The 13,019-nt window shown below is 32.3% G+C and overlaps 1 protein-coding gene across 1 annotated transcript; it reads left to right on the forward strand.

Annotated features, from left to right (window-relative positions):
• The first annotated feature begins 1,683 nt into the window (after positions 1-1,683).
• On the forward strand, positions 1,684-12,313 carry LOC111530572 (trans-2,3-enoyl-CoA reductase-like). The gene is made up of 4 exons (XM_026449115.2): positions 1,684-1,781; positions 10,016-10,101; positions 10,484-10,529; positions 11,370-12,313. The coding sequence occupies exons 1-4, from the start codon at positions 1,757-1,759 to the stop codon at positions 11,495-11,497; spliced, it is 285 nt and encodes a 94-aa protein (XP_026304900.1). The 5' UTR covers positions 1,684-1,756; the 3' UTR covers positions 11,498-12,313.
• The last annotated feature ends 706 nt before the right edge of the window (positions 12,314-13,019 follow it).

The raw sequence follows: 13,019 nt of genomic DNA on the forward strand, positions 1-13,019 counted from the left end.
ATATAATAGTTTATATTTTTGTATTTGGCACTGTGAGTGATGGAAAATAAATATGACAAGTTGTCTAAGTTGAAAGATGTACAAAAGATACAAAGATTAAACAGAAATGTAACAAACCATTAGTTTAGTAATTATGGATTTTGTAGTGCTAACGATTTGTGAGAATGAAGTCTAGAGAAGTGAGATTAATGTGGGATAATCTGCAGAAGTTTTTATTGATTAAATTGGTAACTAAAATTGCCATAATAATTTTATTGAGCAAATATGATGTGCAGGGTACTTGACTTCATTCAATCATCATAAATTCTCTGGAGACAGAAATCAACATTTGCATTTGAGTGAAGAAATGAAATTCCAAATGTGAAATTTACTTAATCTTTCATACATAGCAAATGAAGTATGTAGCATGTGAATGCAGGTTCATGCCACAAAAGCCCACACACATATCCACATTGACATGTAAAAATTTCAACTAAAAACATATTACCTGAAAATTTGAAATTCCACTTTGTCTTTCTAATGATAACTTAAGAAACCAAAAGCCTTTTCTATAATTATTTTGTATAGCTATGTTGCTACAAAATTTGTGTTTGCATTGTTTTCTGGATCTTTAAATAAGGATTTAATATATTTGGTGTATTTGTTTACATTAGATCCTGGGTGAATTAATTTATTGAAGCTGGTTATTTTAAGTAGCATTTTTACATAACAGTTCTAGATGATGAAAATTGATTTAAATTTTCTCTTTCAACCTATTTTTTTCCTAAAATTTAGAAAGTGTTGAAATGTATACCAGTTGTTTATTGTGAGAAACATCCAGAAATGAAAGTCCATAGAACTGTTATTATATATGAAAAATACTTACAGAAATGGTTGAAAAGAACAAAATCAGATATATTTTATATTAATAACATTAAAGACATTGAGTTTAATGGGTGCTCAACTTTTGGGATATATTACAAGTTGAATGACTTTAAACAATAAAGATTTAGAATAATACATTCTGTTATTAGTAACATAGTATTTATATGTCAAATACATACCTTGTGTTAAATCAGATAAGGTATATATGGCAGACAAAGGAAGGGTCTTACCCTTACAGGAAACATGTTGCAAACTGAGAACATTATTAGTCTCAGGAGATGGTGGTAAGCCTTTGATCTTGGAGGAACATAGTGGCCTATTAATGGGGACATCTAGTAGAGTGTATATGATCAGGAGGTCTTGACAGATAAGCAGCAGGTTTCTTTGGGTGGCAGCACTGCTCACGGTAGGTTTTCTAAACTCAGCTGAAACTAGCTGGAAATCAAACAATCACCATTTCACTAGAAAGAGTTTTACTGTTAATGAACTGAGATTAACATAAACCTATGCTAAATTTGTCTTCAGCAAAAGTTGTCTCTGTATGATCTGAAAGTTTCCCCATAGTAACAAGTACAAAGCTGATTAACAAGAGAGTTTAAACCTGATCATCAGTGTGAAAAATATCTTCAGAATTTCCAACTTGTTGTGACTAATTATTTTTATTCAATATATACCAGCAACAGCTTCTTTCATTGTTGTAATTTAAAAAGTACTTCTCCTTATTATTAGAATAAAATATATATATTTTGAATCTTTGGGACTAATGTATTACACATATTTTATATGTCACTTGAATACATTTTTATTTTTTTAATAGGCAGAGGTATATCACACTGAAAATGTTTAAAATGTTTTGCAGATTTGTGAAGCTGGGAATCATTTCATTAATGTAATGTTGTCTCATCCAAATCACACAGGTTAGTTCTTTTTTCTTTTACTTTTCTTTAGAGTGAATTGTGTTAATAATTATTTTTATAAACTTACTTCAAAAAATCTTTAAAAATCAAAATATCAGTAGTTGGAAATATGTATGCCACATTTTTCCCTTTTATGTCTAATTTTTCCAAATATTTGAACAAAATCATATTCTCTAATAATTATTTTTCTAAAATGAAGTGTGCATGCACACCATCACCCTCCTCACATACCCTAAACAACATCACTTAAATATGTAAATAAATGAACTAATGAATAAGAACAAAAGCAGTATAAAATCACTTGATGAATATCCAAATTACCAAACTCTCAATATTCCTTTTATTTGTACAATATTTGAGGCAGTCCCACTATTTCAAATGACTTCTAATTTTTTTTTTTGTAATAATGGTAATCTTTCATTGAAAAACACAATGGCACTGGAATATCAATGCCTGGGAGAACATTTCAAAGTTAGTAGTATATTTACTTTTGTGCATAAGTAACTGTGGTTTTGGACCATGAATTTTAAATCATTGTAACTAGTCTCATACACATCTTTATTAATCAGAATAGGAACCATTATAATCAACACATTTTTGCCAATGAGAAATAGTTTATTCCTGTAGCATGAAAATCCATGCTTCAGGATTCAATGAATGCTTGAAAAGCATTTTCTGCCCCCTGCTGATCGTGGAAGCATTTTCCCTACAAAACATTGTCCAGATGCTTGAAGAAGTGGTAGTCAGTCAGTGAGAGGTCAGGCGAATATGGTGGATGAGGCAAAACTTCGTAACCCAATTCATTCAACTCTTGAAGTATTAATTGTATGATGTGCAGTCAGACACTGTCATGGAGAAGAATTGGGTCCTTTCTGTTGACCAGTGTTGGGTGCAGACATTGAAGTTTTCAATGCATCTCATTGATTTACTGAACATATTTCTCAATTATACTGGTTTTGCTAGGATTCAGAAAGCTGTGGTGGATCAGACTGGCAGCAGAACACCAAACAGTGACCATGGCCTTTTTTTGAGGGGGCAAATTTGGCTTTGGGAAGTGCTTTGGAGTTTCTTCTCAGTCCAAGTACTGAGCTGGTCATCACCAGTTGTATAAAATCCACGTATTTTTTGTTGCACGTCAAATTCCAATCAAGAAATGGTTCATTGTTCTTACATAGAATAAGGAAAGACAACACTTCTGAATGATTTTTTTAAATATTTTTGATCCGCTTATGAGGAACTGACTTATCAAGCTTTCTCACTTTTCCAATTTGCTTCAAATGCCAAAGGACTGTAGAATAGTCAATACTGAGTTCTTTGGCAACTTCTCCTGTAGTTGTAAGAGGATCAGCTTTGGTGATTCATCTCAATTGGCCGTCAACTTCTTATAGCCAGTCACTATGTTCCTCATCTTCAAGGCTCTCACCAAACTTCTTGAAACACGACTGCATTGTGTGTTCATTGGCAGTTCCTGGGAGAAATGTCTTGCTGATGTTGTGAGTTGTCTCCACTGCTTCATGACCCATTTTGTATTTTTTTTTTTTTTTTTAAAGGAGTATCTCTCTTATAGCCCAGGCTGGAGTGAAATGGCATGATCTTGTCTCACTGCAAGTTCTGCCTTCCCAGGTTCAAGCGATTTTCCTGCCTCAGTCTCCTGAGCAGCTGGGATTACAGGCGCATACCATCATGCCTGGATAATTTTGTATTTTTAGTAGAGACATAGTTTCACCATGTTGGCCGTGCTGGTCTCAAATTCCTGACCTCAGGTAATCTGCCTGCCTTGGCTTCCCAAAGTGCTGAGATTATAGACGTGAACCACTGTGCCTGGCCCATGGCCCTTTTGAACTCTTAAAGAAGATTGCTCGAATTTGCTTTTTGTCTAACATCGTTTCCGTAGACTAAAATAAACAAAAAATACCAGCAAGTGATAACTCATTAGCAAAAAAAAATAAAGTGAGAAATGCCAATTAAAATGTTGTGTAGCATAATCACATTTATTTAATAATGTATTCCAATATAAAACAGCAAATTCCAACAATGCAAAAACTCAATTGCTTTTATACTCACCTATATATTTGAAAAAGTTTACAGTGTCTCCATTATTTAAAGATATTTTTGGTAAATCAGTCATCTCATTTAGGCTCAATTATATGTAGGGATTCCCAACTGCTTACCCTATATAATATATCATTTAATTGTAAATTCAAATAAAAATGAGAAATATTTGTTTATCATTTGGACTAATTGTTATTAATAATTCAACTGAAAACATAAAGGCATATTTGACTCTTCAATTATGTTTCAACATCAACCTGAATTTCTTAACATTTTCTTGCCTTCCACACTTCTGGCAGGCTAGTGAAACATATAAAACATTTTCCAGAATAATTGTTACATAAAATAAAACACATATAATTACAAAGGAAATTTATTATATTAAAACAATTGGGAATATATGAAAAAACTACAATATATGCATATTTTGTTATTACAACATTATACAACATTGTGATGAGTACTCAACTTTTTGAGTATTGATTATAAATTACATATATGCAGATTTAAAAAGAAGTGTACTGTGACTTAAAAATATCTGTGCTTCATCTTGGTGGAAAAAATTACACGTAAGGCCAATGCTTTTGTAGTTTGTGGTCCTCATTTGCAGTGGAGTGAAGCCTATATTTCATTAAGAGTTTGAATGCAATTTTTATCTGATCCAAATTCATAGATACATTGAATTTTCTTTGGATGCACGTGAACCACAAGTGAAAAATATCCGAGAGTCTAATTTTTTTTAGTAGAGAAGCAAAACACAATATAATCTAATAAAATGCTAGCATTGCCAATGTTTAAATATCACAGATTTTAGTCTTAGCTAGGTGACTAGCAATGTAATCGCCTCAAGCTTCTTCATTTATCTAGAATATGATCTCATCATTTGAAAATGAAAATTTTAAGTCATCCAGGAATTTTGAAATTGTTCATGTAAGAAGGCTGCCCTCTTTTAATGTTCACTCTTTATCTTGCTTTGTATATTGCTCTTGCGGAATCAGATGCCAATCTAATTCTCTCTCTTTTGTTAAATGATGTTTTTATTTGCTTCAAGACACAGGTGACTTTTTTTATTATAAAAATCTATGAATTTTGAGGGAGTGTCTAAGGGTTGATAATTCGCAACCAATTTCCCCAGGATCACTGGGTACTCTTCTAGTAGGTTAATCCATGTTTTTGTTTGTTTGTTTGTGTAAGTTCTAAAACATTTCCTCAAATTACAATTTTAAAATTAGTTTTATTACATTGTGGAGTGTGAGGGGAGTTACACTGCACCTGTGTTCCTTCTTCTGTCTCTAGCTTCTCCATCACTTTCTCTTTAACTATCTTTGTCCCTTTTTTTGGCTATTCTTTTCATCTGCTTAATATCCTCTGTTCTATTGAATGTTACATCCTTAAGCAAATGAAAATGTATTTCATATTACTGGGAAAGTTTCTTCTTTGTCCACAATTTCTTGAGTACAGTCAACTCTTATTTTGTATTATATTTTCTTGTTTTTTTTTTTTTTTTTTCCATATCAATTTTCAGTTTTGGGATTTCTTAATGGTTACATTCTTTGGTAATTCTGTGTGTGTGTTCTCTACATTTTGTTTTGTTTTCTTTGTGGTGGGTTAGTTTTTGTCTGCAAACAAAAACACTTTCTAGTTTATTCACACAGAAGTATCATGTAAATGCTGATTGATTTACATTAATTATTAAATGTGTGAATTGACCTTGAAGAAAAATAACACAGTTTTTTACAGATGAGGTTACTGAAATCTCTTAAAAAAAAAAAAAAAAAAAAAAAAAAAAAGTGTGTTCTGGAAACAGGAGGTTTTTCATTGTGTCTTCTCATCCTCTAACATCGTTGTTTTCTAAATTCCTTGAATCCCACAACATGTTTCCTTCCTTCCCTTCCCTTCTAAGCTTCCACATGATGCCTTCCCTCTCTGAGCAAATTTCTCTGGGCATCATTTTCTTTCTTAAAAACAATGTCCTCCAAGATGACAACCTCTGGCCTCAACTACTTTCGGATAATTGTATTCAATTTTTCCCTATCCAGGGTTCTGATCTATCAGATCCCAAATCTTTTCTCAAATTGAACTCTCATCTTCTGATTATGAATTATTAATAGCTGCATACTCAATGCATTATTTTTCCTTACATAAAATCTTTATCAGTTCCTGTATCAGCTCTAAATTGGCGTCTCCTACTCTTGAATTTTTATTCCCTCACTTACATATTACTTGAAGTTTGTTGTAATATCTATTAGATGTGCTTTAGGCATGGTTTATGTCTAGAAGGGAACCATTTAATATTGATTGTACAAAGTGTCATGAGTCATATTCTCAGGTGGCAGAAATTGGTATAAAAGAAGGTTATTAGGAATTATGGAAAAGAGGCAAGGAATGAGAACTATGCCAAAGGGAAAGTTGAGCTGTGATGTAGTCACAAGAATGGTCTTAGTCAACTCTATTGGGTATCTGAAGCTAGAATAACCCTGTAGAGGTGTCAAGAGTTGGAATGGCTGGAGACAGATAAGTTGGATGTGTGCCTACCTGGGGAAGAAAAAGACCTTGTAAGGCAGTTCCCTTTAGTCAAGGACATTTTCTTGGAGGATATGACAGTTCGAAGAAAACTTCAGCAATTGTAGATATTGTGCAAACTACAAAGTATATATATTCCAATTATTATTTATTTATGATCTGGATAAATTACCACCTTTGTGAACCCACTTTGTCTAACCGTACTTAAAATGTGAAAATGACACTTTTTTTTCTGGTATATGGTTCCCTGAATCAATAAAGTCCTTTTAGTAAAGATCACTGAAATCATTATGATGTGCATTTGTTTTGGTGTTACAATACCTTTTCTCCCAGGCTATTCTTCCATCAGTGAGTTTGGAGTCTTAGAAGTGATTCACATTCCAATACTGGGAAAGAAATAGTAGATCTGACATTGCACCAGCTGTATCAAATCTCTTAACTATTCATCTATAATTTATTGTATTTGTCTAAATTTAGCAATAGCATTGTTGGATATCCAACTGTCCAGCTTCTAGGGACATTGTGTTCTATTAGTCAAACATAACTTTCTGCGGGTCAAGCCTCCTATGAACAGGTCACTCATTTTGGCTCAGGAACAATTAAGTGCTGTAATTGGAACTGCCTTGATTTTCTAGGGAGTGGTGTGAGGAAGTGTCCTTTAATCCCATTCACTACTAGTCATCTCAGTTCTAAGATGACTTCACTTACAGTCAGACTTATAACAGCAAAAAGTCAACACGAATCTTAGTAATGATGGTATTCCTTTTACTACCATATTCCTCGTATTTTTGAAAAGTGATATATTGTATTGGCTCTCCCATGGAACATTAAAAAAAATCCTGAGACCATGAAACGGGGAAAAATTCCTTGCATAGAAAGAAGTCCTCTCTTTTCAGCCTTGCATAGACTATCTGCTCTAGGATTTCTATTTCTCAAAGGCACTTAGCACCTTCTTTCCCAGTCTGCCATGGAAATTCTAACATTTCTTTATGCTTATTGTGGGCCATTGCTTTGTTCATGCTTCCAGGTACATATTAGTAGTGTGTTTGTACAATCTTAGCAGGATATTTACTCCTATATTCCAGGACAGTGCTCTAAAAACATAAACAAACCTTTATTCAAGTTTATACTTTACCCTTCAAACATCCTCCAATTCCAATCCCGTGTGTATTCTCCTATATTTTGTTGGTTCATGCTGGCTAGGTTCTGCAGCTCCTTTGGGACATTATCTTTTTTTTTCTCTATCATCCCCAGAACAACCTCAGGTCGTTTATATTGTGATATAACCCTAGTTGTAGTGGCTAGAAGAAAAGATAGGGGAGATTTTCAAGGGGATTTTCTTGCAGTGTAGTGCGTTCTGTATTGCTTTTAAGGAAGGGTGTGCTCAACTTTCATAGGGAAGAGTGGGCCACCTCTGCAGGATCAAGGAGTTTATGAAAACCTAGACATTCCAAGATTGTGTGGTAAACAAACTTGACTTAACAGATCTGCATTGGATTGGAGTTGGATATTCTTTGGAGTTTGACTACCTGGACTCATTCCTCAGCTTTTTTGCCTTCTTTGGGCCTCTTTGCACACTATCTAGGTGGACCTCTAACTTTCACAACTGCCTTTTAATTGCCAAGTATCAGTTTGTTTTAGATGTCTTTGTTGAGCCATTCAATCACGCTTGTAATAGTAGACCAGATAGAATATTGTTTTCAACCACTATAACATAACAATATCCAAGTAGTAAAAGGTTTTTACACTTGGATTGCTACCCTGTACCTGTAGCTATCTTTCTGCACCTACCATCAGCTATGGAGTACGCATTGCAGGCCTTTTGGTAAGTCATTCAACTCTAAAATGCCACTCCCACATCTACTTTTTGGGCCATTCCCGGTGCCAACTATCTAAGCTGGGTTTTCTGCAATGCAGATGCCATGATGGAGATTAATACTCAAGAAGATTGTTAAGGAGTAGTTTTTATGGTAGAAGAAATAAATCATATTTAGGTAGGAAATTGAGAGCAATATAGTCTCAACAAGTCTCTAGTGAGTGCATGGAACATTCTAAAACTGGAATGAAAAATCTATGTTCTCCTGAATTGAGTTAATCAATTTTCAATATTGATCAAATACCGTATTAAAGCTAAATCAGTCAGTGTGACCTTGGGTGAGATTGCTTCCAACTATAGGGAGTACAGAAGTTGAAGGTTCTCTCCCAGTAGCACTCCCTAAAGCAATGGAATAAACCTTATATGCCTAAAGAAGAACCTGGTAGCGTAGCATTTTAATGCAAAAAACCTCCTAAGTTTAATTTAATAGAAGCTCTATTATAATAACTATAGGTTGAGAGAACATTTATGAAGAATGTAAGTATTAAATTAGTAACTCCTAAACTTATTTAATATTACAGTTAATAGCAACTGTGTATACTTGAAACTATATTATCTATATACATATATTTTTCTGTGTCATAAGGCACATCCACTATTTAATCTACAAACTAGATCTGGAAAAAATGTAGATTTACAGACCCTTGATCATTCCACACCCCTAGGGGCTGAACACTCATAAACCACAGGCTGTAAAGCAGACTATTCCCTGAACCTTCTGCCTCTGAAATTCAGTGACTATAACCTGGGTAGATTCCTCAATTATCTTTATTTTATTAATATATGGACATTACACAAAGGTGTCTACATAAATACTGTAAAAAATCAGTAATATCAAAAGACCTAGATATTTATTTTTATGAACAGTTGTAAAATCTGCACAATACTTAGCATAATTTTTAACTTTGATATTTCAGCAATTGCTACAATTTTGAAAACAACACACTGACATTTTATTATGACTTTAGAGTTGTAAGTAAAAGAGTTTAGCTGATTTGTTATCTGATTAAATCTTGGTATGGAGAATAAAACAGTAATTTTATAATTCATATTGACTTTTACAAATGTCACAGCTCCAAGTTCAACTTGAAATCGTTAAAAAATTGTTATCTAAAATGTGTCTTTAAAACAATTGAAAGGGGAAAAATAATTAACAAAAATAAAGTGACAATATGTGAAGGATAATGAGAGATGTAAATATCAATCCTGATTGCTGAACAGAAATGTGGTATCTCAGAATATTAACTATACTGATATTAAATGTAATCATTTTATGAGAGGTTTGCATACTTTTTTGGTATAAATGACATCTTTATAAAGTTCCTTATGATTATCACCAAGTTAATACAACGAATCCCGAGGTATTTAATAATCTCAAACAAATATATCTTCTTTGATAGCAAAGGGGAATGTGAAGAGGTGGGCAAATGTTAAAACACGCTTTATAATTTCAGTATGTAGTACTATTTCAACTATTATAATGTAAAAATAATTTATATATATTTAAGGTCTTAAAGAATTAATTATCCTTATGTTCTCTGCAATGTTACAGCAACATAACTGTAGACATGGTATGAAAATGACAGCTATTTTATTTGAGTCAAAAGGTTATAACATTTAAAGCTGGGTTTCTTCTGAGTAATTTGTGAAATAGGTTGCTATAAATATATGATGACATTTCATGTGGTACACAGTTATTTTGAGGACTTCATATTATATAATAAGCATATGATCAGATTTGCAAGATGTAGCATCATTGACATTTTACTTTCCTTTGCAAAAGGAAACAATGCCTGTTTCCCAAGTCCAAATTATAACCCCTTCACATGGATGTTTTTCCTGGTTTCATGTCCTAACTACACCTATGAGGTATGTTATTTATGTATGTAAATACTTGAATCCTATTCATGATATACTAAATGAATGTGCTTATGTATTTACATGTGTTATAAATTAATATATACAAGAAAAATAGAGAAGTCTTATCTATAGATCATAGTATAAAAAAAGAACATTTCAATCACAATTTTTTCAAATATTAAAGTCTTTCATTTTCTTATAAACATGATTCCATTTTATGAGATTGCTTGTGACTTTATATGAAAATATTAAATTATTATTTTTTGAAAATGTATTCCTATCTATAAGTTTTCTAATATTTTAAGCCTTAAAATTACCTATTCAAAGCCACAAGTGAAGAAATTACTAGATTACATTTATGCATGTGCTAATTTAAGTTTTAATATAACAGATTGGATCATGGATTAGTTTCACGGTCATGACACAAACACTGCCAGGTAAGACCTAGATTTAATGACAATTAATCAAATAAATGCATCTTTAGAAGAAACGATTTCTGAGAAAAAGTTATTATAGTATTAAAGTATAGCATGTTTGCAAAAAGATTTTATAATTTCATATTGAGTTTGATTTTTAGCAGTATTAAAATATATTGAAGTACTTTTGCTCTTTATCTCTGTACAATTGTTGCTTAATCCAAGCCAAGAATTGTAATCCAAATGTATTTATTAAGCAATGAAGTTTTGTTTAGAAGAAGTTTTGATACCAATGCATTTCGCTTGAAACTTCTTCTTGTGCATGTGCACAGGCATGTGTATGTGTTTTGTCTTCAAAGGAAGAGTTGGGGTGTATGAGAGTTCATCTTGAATACTGAGCATTTTAACACACACTAAGAAGCTGAATTGCATGATTTCCATTTAGTAGAAGGACATATGTAATATCCATTTTATCCATTTTGTTATATTGTACAAAAGTTTTGAATCACAATTAATGTGGTTTATTATGTGCATGTAGAGGAATATTATATGCATATAGGCAACTATTATTGAAAATTTTTAAATACAAAAATAAATCCTTATTTGGGTGTATTTTGTGGTTGTGGTATGTAAAATATGTAGATTCATTTTTAATTTTATAATGTATTTTCTGTGTTTACTCATTCATGCAATATTGATTGGCTGTTGCTAGGGAATGGTTATGAATAATGAAAATTGATAAGAAATTATGCAACATTTGGGAAACATCTTAAAAGCTAAACATGCTAGTGATCCTTTTCCTAATATAACTTATTTGATAGAAATAAGAAAGAAATAATAATTATTTCTTTTTTCTTCTAGTTGGAATTTTTACACTTCTGATGAGTATCCAGATGTCTTTGTGGGCACAAAAGAAACATAAGATTTATCTGAGAAAATTCAGTTCATATATTCATAGAAAATCAGCAATGATTCCATTCATATTGTAAAAAAAAAAAAAAATCTCCTATAGAAAATGGCAACATATAAATTCAATAAATAAGACTTAATTAAGGATAGTTAATTACTATACTCCAACAATTCATGAGCAACAGTATATACACTGAGTAAAAATATAGTAAAATTTCACTAAATTTAGAGTAATGCACATGGTGATAAAAAGTATAAATTATAAATGCAATTAACTAAGAACAGCTCTGAATGTATTTGCATGGGATTAGTCCTTGAATAAAATTGTCTTACTTCATTAATACTTCACAATACTATTTGCATAAGGCAAAATATCACAACAAAGAAACAACCTGATTAAAAAATGAAAAAGTGAACTGAACAGACATTTCCCAGAAGACGACATATACATGGTGAATAAGTATATCTTTAAAACACTCAACATTAACTATTCATAACGGAAATGTAAATCAAAACTACAATGAGACATCATCTCATCCTACCTAGGGTGACTATTATCAAAAAGACAAAAAATATGACAGCCGTTGTGGCTCATGTCTGTAATCCTAACACTTTGACAGGCCAAGGCAGGAGAATTGCTTGAGTCCAGAAGTTTGAGATCTGGGTAACATATCGAGACTCTGTCTCTAAAAAGCATATCAAGATTCTGTCTCTAAAAAAAAACTTTTATGAAGTAAAAATTAGCTGGGTGTGGTGGCACATGCCAGTAGGTAGTCCCAGTTACTCAAGATTGCTCCAGCTTAGGAGTTCAAGGCTACAGACAGCCATGATTAAACCAAGACACTCCAGCCTGGGTGACAGAGTGAGGCTGTCTCAAAATAAAATAAAATAATAATAAAATAAAATAAAATAAATAAAATAGATGCAGAAAAAAAAAATTAACTCTTAGACACTGCTGGTGGGAATGTAAACTAGAGCAGCCACTGTGGAGAACAATATGGAGTTTCTTCAAAAATTACAAATAGAACTATCATATGATCCAGCAATACCATTACTGGAAAAAGAAAATCTGTATATTAAAGAGACATTTGCACCCTATGTTTACTGCAGCACTATTCACAATAGCCAGGATATAGAAGAAACTTTGGTGTCCAACAACAGTTGAATGGATAAAGAAAATGTGGTATATATACACAATAGAATACTATGCAGCCATAAAAACTGAATTCCTGTCATTCGGGACAACATGGATGGAATTGGAGGGCATATGTTAAATGAAACAAGCCAGGAACAGAAAGTTAAACATTGCATGTTATTACGTATATGTGGAAGCTAAAAAAATTGATATCATAGAAGTAAAAAATAAAACAGGATATTACAGGCTGGGAAAGCTGCAGCAAAAGGAGACTAGAGAGAGATTCGTTAAAGGATACAAAGTTACAGCTTGGTAGGAGAAATAATTTCTGGTGTTCTATATCACTGTAGGATGACTATAGTTAAGAACATTATATTCTATTTAGTTTCAAATAGCTAGAAGGAGATTTTGTACCCAACACAAAGAAATGGTAAATGTTTGAAACCATGGATACTCTAATTTATCTG

This window comes from Piliocolobus tephrosceles, unplaced genomic scaffold, assembly GCF_002776525.5.
Source record: "Piliocolobus tephrosceles isolate RC106 unplaced genomic scaffold, ASM277652v3 unscaffolded_707, whole genome shotgun sequence".
NCBI classification, from domain to species: domain Eukaryota; kingdom Metazoa; phylum Chordata; class Mammalia; order Primates; family Cercopithecidae; genus Piliocolobus; species Piliocolobus tephrosceles.

Excerpts from the sequence above, each read along its gene's own strand:
- LOC111530572 (XM_026449115.2), top strand. The coding sequence starts at position 1,757 with ATGTTGTCTCATCCAAATCACACAG. Across the intron at positions 1,782-10,015 it reads GTCTCATCCAAATCACACAG|GAAACAATGCCTGTTTCCCA; the intron begins GTTAGTTCTTTT and ends CCTTTGCAAAAG. Across the intron at positions 10,530-11,369 it reads CATGACACAAACACTGCCAG|TTGGAATTTTTACACTTCTG; the intron begins GTAAGACCTAGA and ends TTTTTCTTCTAG.